The 14720-nt window shown below is 58.2% G+C and overlaps 1 protein-coding gene across 11 annotated transcripts; it reads left to right on the top strand.

The window, feature by feature from the left end:
- Positions 1-1781: 1781 nt before the first annotated feature.
- Positions 1782-14636, top strand: SCYL1 (SCY1 like pseudokinase 1). 11 transcript variants are annotated; one of them, XM_054440682.2, is made up of 18 exons: positions 1782-2008; positions 2326-2466; positions 2673-2795; positions 2876-3102; positions 3537-3627; positions 3716-3871; positions 7372-7530; positions 8317-8424; positions 9431-9544; positions 11161-11316; positions 11887-12075; positions 12195-12270; positions 12518-12682; positions 12919-13061; positions 13743-13811; positions 13898-14113; positions 14201-14255; positions 14374-14636. In XM_054440682.2, the coding sequence occupies exons 1-18, from the start codon at positions 1898-1900 to the stop codon at positions 14496-14498; spliced, it is 2424 nt and encodes an 807-aa protein (XP_054296657.1). In that variant the 5' UTR covers positions 1782-1897; the 3' UTR covers positions 14499-14636. The 11 variants fall into 11 exon arrangements, with proteins under 11 accessions (XP_054296657.1, XP_054296656.1, XP_054296658.1 ...); XM_054440681.2 differs by having other exon boundaries at positions 13740-13811; XM_054440683.2 differs by having other exon boundaries at positions 1805-2008; positions 12970-13061; positions 13740-13811.
- Positions 14637-14720: the final 84 nt, after the last annotated feature.

Raw genomic sequence — 14720 nt, 5'->3', positions numbered from 1 at the left:
AAGCCCACCAGTCATTCTATTCTGAGATAGGAGAAAACTGCCCTATGGCTGGAGGCGAGATATGCTAGCGGTGATACTGCCCTGTTACTCTTTGCTACACTGAGATGTTTGGGTAAAGAGAAACATAAATCTAGCCTATGTGCACATCCGGGCACAGTACCTTCCCTTGAACTTATTTATGACGCAGATTCCTTTACTCACATGTTTTCCTGCTGACCTTCTTCCCACCGTCACCCTGTTCTCTTGCCGCAGTCCCCTTGCAGGGACAGTGAAAATAGTAATCAATAAATACTGAGGGAACTGAGAGACCGGTGCCGGTGCCGGTCCCCTGGGCCCACTGTTCTTTCTCTATACTTTGTCTCTGTGTCTTCTTTCTTTTCTCAGTCTCTCGTCTCCACCTGACAAGAAATACCCACAGGTGTGGAGGGGCAGGCCCCCTTCAAACATGTTGGTCAGGCTGACCTGGAACTCCTGACCTCAGGTGATCCTCCAGCCTCGGTCTCCCAAAGTGCTGAGATTACAAGCGTGAACCACTGTGCCTGGCCCTCACCCCAGTTTATAGATGGGGGACCTAACGCACCCAAAGGGAACTGTGTGAGTTCTCACATCCAGTGAGGGGCTGAACTGTGATTGAAACCCAGCACCGTCTCACTGTGGCATCTCTGCCCTTGAGTTATCTCCCAAAGGCATCCCAACCAGACTTTTCATAACCGGTCCCAGAATCTCACCAGTGCTCCATAGCTGTGGTTGAGGCAGTGTCCCCAAGCCTGGGTCCTGAGACCCTACCTGCAGAGGAACCACTGCCTGTCCAGCCCCTCCTACACAGGTCAGGGGCTGGATCCCCACCAGTGTGATGTGCTGATTGAGCTAACACCACTCCATGGCTGTCTGCACAGGCACTGAGAGATGCAATCCGTTGGCTTGAGAGCTGGGCAGCTGAGCCCAGGAGAGCAGGGGCCCCTCCCAGCCCTTTGGCCTCTTCCGGACTTGCCCAGCTGCTCCTTCTCCATCCCTCCTTTCTTGGGGTCACTTCTTCTTCCCTCCTCAGTCTCTCCTTCCTCCATTTCCTGGGTGCCCGCTCCTGCCCCGGGGTTCTGGACCTCCTTGGAACCTTGGATTCACTCTCTGCCTCTCACCCACACTCTTTGGGGCGTCTCCTCGTGCTTCTCTCATGGTCGCTTCACCAGCATGGACTCCTCCTCGGAGCCTGGAGGCACCCACTTGCTGGTGGGAGAGAGTGGCGTGGGGCCAGTCTCGCTCTCTGGGTCTCTGCCTCACTCTTCACTGCACCCTCTCATGCCTGTCAGTCTCCCTACCTCTCCCCCTTTTTGCCTCGGTTTCCCCATCCGTCTGTCCCTTCTTAAGCTCTCATCCTTACAATACGCTAGGAGGCAGGCTCTATTATCCTTTAGGATTAAGGCCCCTTTAGATATAAGGACTCACAGGCTTGGAGGGTTTTAAGTGAGTTATCCGGCGGCGGAATACTGATCTTAGTACCGCCCGCCGCCCCGGACTGGCCCCGCCCTCTCCCCGCCCCTCCCTAGCCCCCATCCCCGCCCCTCCCTAGCCCCCCCATCCCCGCCCCTCCCTAGCCCACCCCATCCCCGCCCCTCCCTAGCCCCCCATCCCCGCCCCTCCCTAGCCCCCCCATCCCCGCCCCTCCCTAGCCCACCCCATCCCCGCCCCTCTCCCGCCCCTACCTTGGCCCCGCCCCAACTCGGGTTCTGCCCCTCCCCGCCCCAATTCAGGTCTTGCTCCGCCTAGACTTGGGCCCCGCTCTGGCCCAGGGCCCCGCCCCCGTCCGACGCAGGCCCCGCCCCCTCTCCGCCCCGTCCCGGCTCGGGCGGCCGGAGGACCCGGAGATAAGGCGCCCGAGCCCGCGGCGGCGGTGGGGACGATGTGGTTCTTTGCCCGGGACCCGGTCCGGGACTTTCCGTTCGAGCTCATCCCGGAGCCCCCAGAGGGCGGCCCGCCCGGGCCCTGGGCCCTGCACCGCGGCCGCAAGAAGGTAAGTGCGGCCGAGCTCCGTAGGCCGCGGCCGACCTCGGCCTTGCCTAGTCCGCGCCGCCGGCCCCGTCGCGTCGCGCCCGGCCTGACGTGGCGGCGGAGCCAAGGGGTAGCGGGCCGGGGAGGGGGCGGGCAGTGCCTACGTGGCGGGCGGAGGGACCGAGGGACCGAGGGACCGACAGGCGGACAGGGCCGGGGTCACGTGGGCCCGGCGAAGTGTCCCTAAGGCTGACCTGGGGAGAGACCTGGCTGCCGGCCCTTGTCTTCCGGCCACACAACAGCTCTGGGACCATCTCAGGCCCCGCTGCCCTCCCCTAGGCCACAGGCAGCCCCGTGTCCATCTTCGTCTATGATGTGAAGCCTGGCGCGGAAGACCAGACCCAGGTGGCCAAAGCTGCCTTCAAGCGCCTCAAAACTCTACGGCACCCCAACATCCTGGCTTACATCGATGGACTGGAGGTACCCGCTGCCTTGCCTGCCGGTCTCTGCCCCTCACTATCTTCTGGTTACCCACTCCTGTCTCCCCTCCTGCCCTGTTTCCACCCTATGTGCCCCAGCACCCCCAGATTTGGTTTCCTCTTCCCCATCTCTCCCCACTTTAAGTCGCTTATCTCTCCTTCCTCTCTGCCCCTCCGCCCTTGATAACCCTGTGTCCCCTTCCCCAGACAGAAAAATGCCTCCACGTCGTGACAGAGGCTGTGACCCCGTTGGGAATATACCTCAAGGCGAGAGTGGAGGCTAGTGGCCTGAAGGAGCTGGAGATCTCCTGGGGGCTACACCAGATCGTGGTGAGGTGGGGGGCAGTGGTGATGAGAGCAGGGATGGGGGGTTGCAGGTGCTGGGGCGTGATGGCTCCTTCTGCCCCCAGAAAGCCCTCAGCTTCCTGGTCAACGACTGCAGCCTCATCCACAACAATGTCTGCATGGCCGCCGTGTTCGTGGACCGAGCTGGCGAGTGGAAGCTTGGGGGCCTGGACTACATGTATTCAGCCCAGGGCAACGGTGGGGGACCTCCCCGCAAGGGGATCCCCGAGCTTGAGCAGTATGACCCCCCGGAGTTGGCTGACAGCAGTGGCACAGTGGTCAGAGAGAAGTGGTGGGTGACTGGGGGCAGCGCACCCCAACCTGCCCTGTCCTGGAGGCCCCTGCAGCCTCAGGACTCCTAGACTAGTTGGCACTCCCCTGTCCCCTGCTGCCTGGCTGGGGAGGGAATCAGTGTCCCAGGAGTGAGGGACATTCCTCTGCCCCCAGGGTCCTCAGGGCGGTAGGGCAGGATGAACACAGCATTCGGGGTTGGGTGATTCTGAACTTAAAAGTTCTGTGACCTGCACAGATGTGCCTAGTTCTCTGAGCCTCGGTTTTTTTTTTATCTGTTAAGTGAGGCTAATGAAACCTGCCTCTTGGGACTGATGGCTCAGCTGAGGGACATAGTCAGGCCCTGGCATGCAGTGGGTGCCTGGGGCCCAAGGCAGGCTGGAGGCCTGTGCAGGTGGTTGGTGGGGCCCTAAGAGCTCTGGGTCACTGCCACAGGTCAGCAGACATGTGGCGCTTGGGCTGCCTCATCTGGGAAGTCTTCAATGGGCCCCTACCTCGGGCAGCAGCCCTACGCAACCCTGGGAAGGTAAGTTTCTTGCCCCTGGTTCTTTGTCCTGCCTCAGCCCCTCTGCCAGCTGGCTACCCCTGTCCTGACACTGACCCCTCCCCTACAGATCCCCAAATCGCTGGTGCCCCATTACTGTGAGCTGGTGGGAGCAAACCCCAAGGTGCGTCCCAACCCAGCCCGCTTCCTGCAGAACTGCCGGGCACCTGGTGGCTTCATGAGCAACCGCTTTGTAGAGACCAACCTCTTCCTGGAAGAGATTCAGGTAAGCCCCCAACCCACCCTGGGCTTCAACCCCACCTTTTTCATTCTGCCCCTACCCTGCTTTTCAGGGTACCTCACAATTTGACCCTCAGGAGACAAGCATGGACTGTGGAGTTAGGCCAATCTGGGTTCAAACCTGTGACTTCCCTTGGCTGAAGTTCAGTCCCAATAATAGTACAGGTTGAGCATCCCTAATCCGAAAATGCATGATCTAAGTACTCCAAAACTGGAAACTTTTTGACCACCAACATTACAATCCAAGGAAATGCCCATTAGAGCATTTTGCATTTCAGATTTTTTTGGATTACAGATGTTAAATTGGGGCCGGGCGCGGTGGCTCACGCCTGTAATCCCAGCACTTTGGGAGGCTGAGGTGGGTGGATCACCTGAGGTCAGGAATTCGAGACCAGCCTGACCAACATGTAGAAACCCCATCTCTACTAAAAATACAAAAGATAAGCTGGGCGGGCGCCTGTAATCCCAGCTACTCAAGAGGCTGAGGTAGGAGAATCACTTGAACCCAGGAGACGGAGGTTGCAGTGAGCCGAGATTGCGCCACTGCACTTCAGCCCGGGTGATAGTATGAGACTTTGTCTCAAAAAAAAAAAAAAAAAAAAAGATGTTGAATTGGTATAATGCACATATTCCAATATCCAAAAACATCTGAAATCTGAAACACTTCTGGTCCCAAACATTTTGGACAAGGGAGACTCAACCTGTACCTACTTCAAAGGCACCCAATGAGGAGTCAGAGTTGAAAGTGCGTGGGGTAGTGTTCTGCGCCCAGCAGGCGTTTAGAGCCAGCTCTGGTTACTCCAGTCACTCCACGTGTACATTCTGGCTCTGGTCCCCAGGGGTGTAACACCCTGTGCTGGCTGCAGGGGTGTGGGCAGCACGGTGTGGAGGAAGGTGAGGCAGACCTAGATCACTGTCCTCAAGGATCTAGCAAAAAGTAAACAGACCAGATCCCCACCCTTGGGAACTCTTGTTGGGGGAAAGACAGAAAACATAAAAACCATAAATAAGAGCCGGGTGCGGTGGCTCACGCCTGTAATCCCAGCACTTTGGGAGGCTGAGGCGGGTGGATCACCTGAGGTCCGGAGTTTGATACCAGCTGACCAACATGGAGAAAACCCATCTCTACTAAAAGTACAAACATTAGCCGGGCGTGGTGGCACATGCCTGTAATCCCAGCTACTCAGGAAGGCTGGGGCAGGAAAATCGCTTGAACCTGAGAGGTGGAGGTTGCAGTGAACCAAGATCGTGCCATTGCATTCTAGCCTGGGCAACAAGAGCAAATCTCCGTCTCAAAATAAACAAACAAACAAACAAAAAAACACCATAAATAAGAAAACCAGCCAGTGCGGTGGCTCGCGCCTGTAATCCCAGCACTTTGGGAGGCTGGGTCTGGTGGATTATTTGAGGTCAGGAGTTTGAGACCAGCCTGACCAACATGGAGAAACCCCGTCTCTACTAAAAATACAAAAAACTAGCCAGGCATGGTGGCGCATACCTGTAATCCCAGCTACTCCGGAGGCTGAGGTGGGAGAATCACTTGAACCTGGGAGGCAGGAGGTTGCAGTGAGCCGAGATTGCACCATTGCACTCCAGCCTGGGCAGCAAGAGCAAAACTCAATCTTAAAAAAAAAAAAAAAAAGAAAAAACCAGTGCAGGAAGGAAAGTACTGGAGTGGGTGTTCAGGAATGGGCTCTCTGAAGTGTGACATTGGAGCTGGGGCCTGAAGGACATGACGGTGGGAGCCAGAGGGATGGTACCTGGAGGAAGAGTTCCAGGCAGAGGCGACAGCACACGGAGAGATACTGAGGAGGGAGCCCTCTGCTTTGCCTCTGAACCTTGGTTTCCACATGTGTATAGTGAGGAGCATCCGGGTGCACTGGCCTGCAGGGTTGCTGTAGGGAGGAGGGAGGGAGGCTCTGCCCTATGCAATGCCCGGACCCAGCTGTGTGTGGGGAAAACAGCAGGGGCTGAGAATCAGAATCAGGAGCCGGGGAGGAGAGTGGCAGACACTCCACAGACCTTGACCCAGCAGAGGTCATGGAATCTTGACTCAGATGCTGCGGGGCGGGGAGGGCCTTTGGAGGGTGGAAACCTGGAAGGAGAAGCTGCTGGAAACGCTGAGGCCCCGTTGCCTCCTGGGCAGTGTCGGGGCAGCAGGAACTTTGTTACCTGGAGTTCTCCTCATACGGCTGGCTCTGCCAAGCTGCCCTTCTCCTTAAAGCGTACCCCATAGGAAATAGGGTTTCGGGAGCCTCCAGGAGAACATGGGAGGGCAGTGCCCAGGGGCCCCTCTTCCCATTGTTACATGGACTGGTGGGGAGAACCCAGCTGCGACTCTCTTGATGTATGACCTTGGATGTGATTTAGCCTCTCTGGGCCTTGGCCCCACTGAACCATGTGATCAGAGCACCAAGCCGGCCTCCCACACTGGTCTGAGCTGCTCAAGAGCCATCTAGGTCCTCCTTGTCCCAAGCCAGAGGTCGCCTCTCCCAGGCCAAGCCACGGCTATGGGGGTGGTGGTACAGCAGAGAGCACAGGGACTTTGGAACACAACACTGGGTCATGACCCCTGCCTGGCCACTCTTGGCTGCTGACCTTGATGCTCCGTCTCCCACTTTGTGAATGGGGGGAGTGACAGCATCTTTTGAAGGGTACAGCACAGGAGAGGTGCCAAACCACTGAGTCAGACCCTCCTCTGACTGCTTCTTAGCTGTGTGACTTTGGACAAGCTCCTTGCCCTCTCTGTGCCTCAGCTTCCTTGTTGGTAAAATGTGGATTACATTAGCACCTACCTGGTAAAGTTGTGAAGAGGACTGAGATAATCTGTGTAAAGGTTTTAGCTCATAATCTGTGCTCAATAAATATGAATTGGGGGTATTATGGCCTCAAAGGGGGGTTAGGAGGACTAAAGGAGACCGTTGAGCTTACAGGCTGATCCATTTTGGCTCAGTGAGAGGATGAGGTCTGGGGGTAAAGTGTACCTAATCCTTGCCTTCCCACAACCTACCAGGAACTTCATGCCCAACCCAGCCAGGGCAGGGGAACCAAGTAAGCCCCTTCACCTCTTTGATCTTCAGTTTCCTCCTCTGTGCTCACATCCTGGGTGGCGAGCAGTAGAGGCAACACTGATACAGGGCCTGATGCCCCTAGTGATGCCTCTGCTGCCCCTCGTGGCTGCTCTCCCAGCAGCAGGTCAGGTGGCCGCAATGGCAGCAACAGTCCCTAACCCACCCAGCATCTGCCGTGTGCCAGCCTATGCTGCAGCTTTTATGTGCATTTTCTGGTTGAATCCCAGAACTATCCCGTAGATGGTAGAGCTATTATCCCATTTTACATGGCCGGTAAGTGGGACAGTTGGGCTTTGAACCCAGGCAGCCAGGCTCCGGAGCCCATAAGCGTCACTTCTCCTTGTCCTCACCCATGGCTGGGTTTGGGCTGAAACCAGGCTGATCTCTTCCCCGGGTCCCGTCCTCACTCCCCCAGATCAAAGAGCCAGCCGAGAAGCAAAAGTTCTTCCAGGAGCTGAGCAAGAGCCTGGACACGTTCCCTGAGGATTTCTGTCGGCACAAGGTGCTGCCCCAGCTGCTGACCGCCTTCGAGTTCGGCAATGCTGGGGCCGTTGTCCTCACGCCCCTCTTCAAGGTAAGTGGAACTGTGGGGTCCAGAAGGCTGGCTGGGTGCACAGGAACTGCCAAAGAGAAGGCCCTGGGGTAGGGCAGGCTGGTTAGGGCAGACCCAAGCCCATATGAGCAGGAGCTTCCTGCCAGTGTCTATAAACAGGTACCTGACCAGCTGTCCCCTGGGGAGGAGAGACTCTGCCCCTAAAATCCTTTTTTCCACAAACCTCTGGCTTCACAACCCTCAGCCCTTCCTCCATCTCCCCGGGTCTGACCTGTGCACCTTGGTTCCCAGGGCCCCGGGGGATTACCTACTCACCACCCCACTTCGCCATCCTCCCTCCTGACTGCTTAGCACTCAGCTCACCTGACTTCTGGGGGCTGGATCTTCCACCTCTTCCTCAGACCCCAGCACGCCTTTTTCTGGGCACCTGGCGTTCCCTGCCCTCCTCCCCTTGGGGAGAACCCTTTCGTCTGAAAGACTTGCCAGGAACGGAGAAGACAAGCAAGTCCTGTATAGCTGAGGACCCCCAGAAATTGCAGGCAGAATTTCTGCATATGGCATAAAGGTTCCTGTTTGTAAGGAGGGGTCCAGAGCTTTCATCAGCCTCCTGAAAGAGGCCTTGGCCCAGAAAGGTTAAGGGCAAGGCTGAGGTGGAATATGGGTAGAGGAGCTGCTGAGGAAATGCCTGCCCCCCACTCCGCCATCACTTCATTCCCACCCTGGGATATCAGCCCCAGGAATTTAGATGAGCCCAGCAAAGTCAGCCCATTTCTGTGAGCTGCTGAACCCGTCTTCCTGCCCTTTCAGGTGGGCAAGTTCCTGAGCGCTGAGGAGTATCAGCAGAAGATTATCCCTGTGGTGGTCAAGATGTTCTCATCCACTGACCGGGCCATGCGCATCCGCCTCCTGCAGCAGGTGAGGCCTCTGTACCAGACTCCGCGGTGGTCCACCCCACCCAGAACCCACCCTGGTGGCTGGGGAGGCACCTGCCCTGGTTGCACAGGGACCCCAGAAATCCCACCCCTGAACATACACACAACTGAGGGACCCACTGAGGCCAGGCTCTCAGAAAGTTGGCCACGCACAGGGCTCCTTGGCAGTTTTGGGAATGGCCAGCTTGCCCAGGCTGCAGCGCTCTAATGCCCCCTCTCCTGGCTCCGTGCCTCTGGCCCTCTAGAGTAGGGATACAGTCTTTCTCCTGCCAACCCCAGGGCAGCTGGGAGCATCAGACAGGATGGATGGGATCTAGGAAGTACCAGCGGCTCCCAGTGCCATTCCCTCTGCGACCACCAAACGCACTAGTCCTCCTCGTGACACTGTGGGCAGGCGGGGAGGAGCAGGGCAGGGGTGATACCCTCGTTTATAGAAGAGGCTCAGGCTGTGCGCAGTGGCTCATGCCTGTAATCCCAGCACTTTGGGAGGGCTGAGGCAGGCAGATCACCTGAGGTCAGGAGTTTAAGACCAGCCTGGCCAACATGGCGAAACCCCGTCTCTACTAAAAATACAAAAATTAGCCAGGTGTGGTGGTAGGTGCCTGTAATCTCAGCTGCTCAGGAGGCTGAGGCAGGAGAATCGCTTGAACCTGGGAGGCAGAGCTTGCAGTGAGCCGAGATCGCGCCACTGCACTCCAGCCTCGGCGACAGAGCAAGACTCTGTCTCAAAAAAAAAAAAAAAAATAGAAGAGGCTCTGAGAGGATGGCCAGATGAGCTGGACTATGAGCCAGGCCTTCCTAGCGCCCTCCTGGCCTTTCCTCACTCCTCTACCTGGGCCTGAGGCCAAACACCTGGGTGGTGGCTCAGGAGGTTGACCTGGCTGACCAGTGCCTGCTGGGTGGAAAAGCTAAGCCAGGAGCGGTTCCATGGCTATGGGGATAGAGTGGGAAGGGCTGACCGTGTTGACACATCCCAACCTGGGCCACAGATGGAGCAGTTCATCCAGTACCTTGACGAGCCAACGGTCAACACCCAGATCTTCCCCCACGTCGTACATGGCTTCCTGGACACCAACCCCGCCATCCGGGAGCAGACGGTCAAGGTGGGTGTGGCCAGGCCCAGAGTGGCTACCCCTGGTTTTCCAAGGCTTGGAGGGGCTCACCCTAGACACAGAGGTCTTGGCTTTGGCCCATGGGTCCAAGCAGGCACTGTCCTTGCTGTGTGGGTTCAGGCCGTGGGTGCAGCTTGGCAGCTGGCGGGGGAGCACGTCCTCCATTCAGCAGACAACAAGCATCTGCCTGTTCCTGGCCCAAGCCCCATGCTGGGAGGCAGCGTGCATGAGGTGCCCAGCCCCCTGCACTCATGGAGCTTCCTTTCCAGGGCACAGAGAGTGGGCTTGCCAGACAATACAACAGAATTAGAAAATATGTATTGTTGGCTGATCACGGTGGCTCATGCCCGTAATCCCTGCACTTTGGGAGGCTGAGGCAAGCAGATCACCTGAGGTCAGGAGTTCGAGACCAGCCTGACCAACATGGCGAAGCCCTGTCTCTACTAAAAAATACAAAACCATCTGGGCATGGTGGCACATGCCTGTAATCCCAGCTACTTGGGAGGCTGAGGCAGGAGAATGGTGTGAACCTCGGAGATGGAGCTTGCAGTGAGCCGAGATTGCGCCACTGCACTCCAGCCTGGGCGACAGAGCAAGACTCTGTCTCAAAAAAATAAAATAAAAATAAAAATACAAAAAATTAGCCGGGCATGGTGGTGGGCGCCTGTAATCCCAGCCACTCAGGAGGCGGAGGCAGGAGAATTGCTTGAACCCAGGAGGCGGAGGTTGCAGTGAGTAGAGATCGCACCACTGTACTCCAGCCTGGGTGACAGAGTGAGACTCGATCTCAAAAACAGAAAAGATGTGGAGACGAGGGTGGCTCTGAGGCTTGTGGCCTGAGCAACTGGAAGGTTAGGAGTTGCTATTTACTGAGAAGATGATGCAAGCATGTTGGGCCCCATCTTGGCTGTTTCTGTTAGGCAGCTGGATGGAGATGTCGAGTTGGCCACTGGTTATGCATGTGTGAAATTTAGGGAAGTCTGGGCTAGGGGTATGTGCCTGGGGGTTGTCAGCTCACAAGATGGCATTTAAAGCCATGAAATGGCCGAGATCACCTAGGGCAAGAGTGTTAGATATAAAAGAGCCCTCTAGATCGGCTCCGAGTGTGTGAACGTTAGAATCTCAGCAAAAGGAGCAGCCAGCCAGGTCAGAGGAGAACCAGGAGGGGCTGGTGTCCTGGAAGACCAGAGACCAAAGTTTCAGGGAGGGAAATCTCAGGGGTGTCAGAACTGCTGAGGGTCAAGTTTGGTGAGGATGGAGAACTGGCTGTTGAAATTAGTACCATGGAGGGCATCAGTAACCTCACCCTGAGCCAGTTGGGCAGAGTGTGGGGCTGTTTGTGTGAGTCTAGGTGGAGTGCCGTCAGGAGAGCAGAGCAGAGGAAATGGGAGACAGGAGTGCAGATGGACTTTGGAGGTTTTGCTGTAAAGGGGGACAGAAATGGGGTCCCTTTCCTCAACATGCTGGACAGGGCCAGGCCCAGGCTGGGAGGTGGCCTTGCAGGCTTTGATGGCTGTGCTCTGGGATGAGGGCTGCCAGGAGGCTGTTCCTGCACAAGGCCCTTTGCCCGCCACAGCCCACAGTTCCCACTCATTTCTGCCCCACAGTCCATGCTGCTCCTGGCCCCAAAGCTGAACGAGGCCAACCTCAATGTGGAGCTGATGAAGCACTTTGCACGGCTACAGGCCAAGGATGAACAGGGCCCCATCCGCTGCAACACCACGGTCTGCCTGGGCAAAATCGGCTCCTACCTCAGTGCTAGCGTGAGTGTCCTGCACAACTGCTGGAGCCCGGTCCCTGTCGCAGGACCACAGCCTCCTCCAGGGCCAGGAGTCTTGTGTGTGGGGGCCTTCATTCTCCCAGAGACGTAGGCCCTGCACACTGTTGGCCCCATATCTGGGTTCCCAGAGGTGGAATGAGTTGGCCGAGGTCACACAGCCAGGAGGGATCTGGGATCTGAATCCAGGTCTGCTTGGCCCCATGGCCTGTGTGCATCCCCTCAGCCAGGGTTTGTAAGTTCAGTTGCTTGCCGTGCCCAGACAGTTAACAGGAATGAACGGTCAGCTGGGCAGGGAGGAAGGGAGCCTGTGTCCGAGCCCTGGGGACAGCTGCTGTTGTGGTCCCATGCCCTGAGGCAGTGTGGAGCCCAGTGATTTGGGAAGAGAAGCCCAGGTCCAGAGTTTTAGGTAAACTCTCCCCATTTAAGTGATTCATTCACATTTTTCAGATTCTGGGGGCCTATGGGTGGCCCCATTCTGGGAAGTAAGGGCTGGTGGTTCTGGGTCCCAACATTGACCGTACACTCAGGAGCCCTCTTTCCTGCCCCATTGTAGACCAGACACAGGGTCCTTACCTCTGCCTTCAGCCGAGCCACTAAGGACCCGTTTGCACCATCCCGGGTTGCGGGTGTCCTGGGCTTTGCTGCCACCCACAACCTCTACTCAATGAACGACTGTGCCCACAAGATCCTGCCTGTGCTCTGCGGTCTCACTGTAGATCCTGAGAAATCTGTGCGAGACCAGGTGAGGCACAGCTGGGCCTGGGCCCTGGGCTGGGGCTGTAGGGGATGTCAGGCCCTAGCTGGCCTGGTAGGTTCTTGGGAACCCCAGAGACCCCAGCTCTGCCCCTTGTTAACCCACAGGCCTTCAAGGCCATTCGGAGCTTCCTGTCCAAATTGGAGTCTGTGTCGGAGGACCCGACCCAGCTGGAGGAAGTGGGTGAGTGGCCTACACTCGTGTTCCCTCTTTCCCTGCCATGTCCTTGACTGTGACCTGTGTCCCACCCCCACTGGAGTTTCTGAAAGGTCCTAGTGAGCAGACTTGACTCAGCTCCCCCTTCACAGATGGGAGAACTCAGGCCTGGAGAAGGCAGGGGCAGCTGCAGGGCACTGTCAGTTCCTGCTGTCCTGTCACCCATGGGTGCCTGACGTGCCCAAACCCACCTCTCTCTCATGCCACTGCCCAGAGAAGGATGTCCATGCAGCCTCCAGCCCTGGCATGGGAGGAGCCGCAGCCAGCTGGGCAGGCTGGGCCGTGACCGGGGTCTCCTCACTCACCTCCAAGCTGATCCGTTCGCACCCAACCACTGCCCCCACAGAAACCAACATTCCCCAAAGACCCACGCCTGAAGGTGAGTGTCCTGGCCTGGCTGCATCGGTGGCTGAGAGGGCTGGGAGCTGCAGGCACCCAGGAACTGTTACTGTCTGACTCCCCCGGGGATGGTGAGGGGGATATAGGAGCTGGGGTAGGCTCTAGTCACCCTGTGGGCTTCCTTGGTGCCCCTTCCCCCCAGTAGCCTCCTTCCCCTAGCAGCCTCTGCCCTGACCCAAGACCCCCCTGAAAGCTCAGTGAGCCTCTGCTCCCCAGGAGTTCCTGCCCCGGCCCCCACCCCTGTTCCTGCCGCCCCTACCACCTCAGGCCACTGGGAGACGCAGGATGAGGACAAGGACACAGCAGAGGACAGCAGCGCTGCTGACAGATGGGACGACGAAGACTGGGGCAGCCTGGAGGTGTGTGGGGCTGAGGGAGCCTCCCCAGGGGACCCCAGCTCAAATCCACAGGCTGCCATTCAGGGAGCTTCTGTGGGTCCCGGCTGGAGTTGGCCTGTCCTCATCAGCACCGCATCCCTGGCACGTAGGCCTCATGCAGTGGCCATTGTAGGCCAGAGCCAGCAGCAGGCCCCATTCAACCCCAGCGGCCCCAGGAACAGGCCGGGCAGATGGTGCCTGGGGCATTCCCTGAACTTCCTCACTCTCACCCACACTGTCCCTCTTCCCCTCCTCCAGTGCCCACCCAGCTGCGGGGGTCAGCAAGGAGAGGCCACTCCTGGGTCTAGAACCAGACCAGTTCTGCTTGGGGGATGGGCTCAGGTTGGGCTGAGGGAGGACTGGGGCTGTCCTCAGAATGGGGCAGAGCTGGGGGCCCAATTTCCCCATCTGGCTGACAGCAGCAGTTTCTGGCCCCCAAGGCTGTTGGAAGGGGCATCTAGATCTCATTCCCCAGCCTTAAAGAGGGGTGAGGGCAGGCCAGGGTCAGCGTCCATTTAATAGATGGGAAACAGAGCCTGAGGAGCAAATGAGGAGGAAGGCAGAAGACAGTGGTGGGGCCCGTGGCTGGGATGGTGCTGGGGCGGGCTCACTTGCTCTTTAGCATGGGGTGGGAGTCAGTGGTCCCTTCCCACACTGCAGCAGGAGGCCGAGTCTGTGCTGGCCCAGCAGGACGAGTGGAGCACCGGGGGCCAAGTGAGCCGTGCTAGTCAGGTGAGCTGGGTCTGGCGTGGGTGTGTGTGTATAGGGCTCTTTCCTCCCTGGGCCCAGGGCTACTTCCCCCTCCTGCTCTTCTACAGGTCAGCAACTCCGACCACAAATCCTCCAAATCCCCAGAGTCCGACTGGAGCAGCTGGGAAGCTGAGGGCTCCTGGGAACAGGGCTGGCAGGAGCCAAGCTCCCAGGAGCCACCTCCTGAGGGTACGCGGCTGGCCAGCGAGTATAACTGGGGTGGCCCAGAGTCCAGCGACAAGGGCGACCCCTTCGCTACCCTGTCTGCACGTCCCAGCACCCAGGTACCCAGCACGGGTCTGGCAAGAGGGTAGAGATGGTGGACCTCAGCCAGAAGTGGGCCCCACTGCAGCCCACACTTCTCTTTACAGCCAAGGCCGGACTCTTGGGGTGAGGACAACTGGGAGGGCCTCGAGACTGAGAGTCGTAAGTGCTTCCCCTGGGTGGGCTGAAGACTAGGGCTCCCCCGACTAGCCCGCCCCTACAGGCCCCCGGCAGGCACTGGCTGGAGAGCTGAGACCGGGGCTCCCCTTCCTGACCCCAGGACAGGTCAAGGCTGAGCTGGCCCGGAAGAAGCGCGAAGAGCGGCGGCGGGAGATGGAGGCCAAACGCGCCGAGAGGAAGGTGGCCAAGGGCCCCATGAAGCTGGGAGCCCGGAAGCTGGACTGAACCGTGGCAGTGGCCCTTCCCGGCTGCGGAGAGCCCGCCCCGCAGATGTATTTATTGTACAAACCATGTGAGCCCGGCCGGCCTGGCCAGGTCATCTCACGTGTACATAATCAGAGCCACAATAAATTCTATTTCACACCCCTTGTGCCGGGCTCAGTCTAGCCCCTGGGAGGCGGCTGGGGTCTGGCGCCACCCTGCGCAGCCCGCGCCCACGTCAGAGGT

Source organism: Pongo pygmaeus, chromosome 9 (assembly GCF_028885625.2).
Source record: "Pongo pygmaeus isolate AG05252 chromosome 9, NHGRI_mPonPyg2-v2.0_pri, whole genome shotgun sequence".
Lineage (NCBI taxonomy): Eukaryota > Metazoa > Chordata > Mammalia > Primates > Hominidae > Pongo > Pongo pygmaeus.
The sequence above is the reverse complement of the archived record's forward strand: the minus strand, read 5'-3'. Positions and strand labels throughout refer to the sequence as shown.

What these genes read in the sequence shown, in the direction of transcription:
- SCYL1 (XM_054440681.2), top strand. Translation starts at nt 1,898, where the DNA reads ATGTGGTTCTTTGCCCGGGACCCGGTCCGGGACTTTCCGTTCGAGCTC. An exon ending in GCATCCGCCTCCTGCAGCAG is followed by an intron (nt 8,425 to 9,430) that starts GTGAGGCCTCTG and finishes CCTGGGCCACAG; the next exon opens with ATGGAGCAGTTCATCCAGTA. An exon ending in AAGTGAGCCGTGCTAGTCAG is followed by an intron (nt 13,812 to 13,897) that starts GTGAGCTGGGTC and finishes GCTCTTCTACAG; the next exon opens with GTCAGCAACTCCGACCACAA.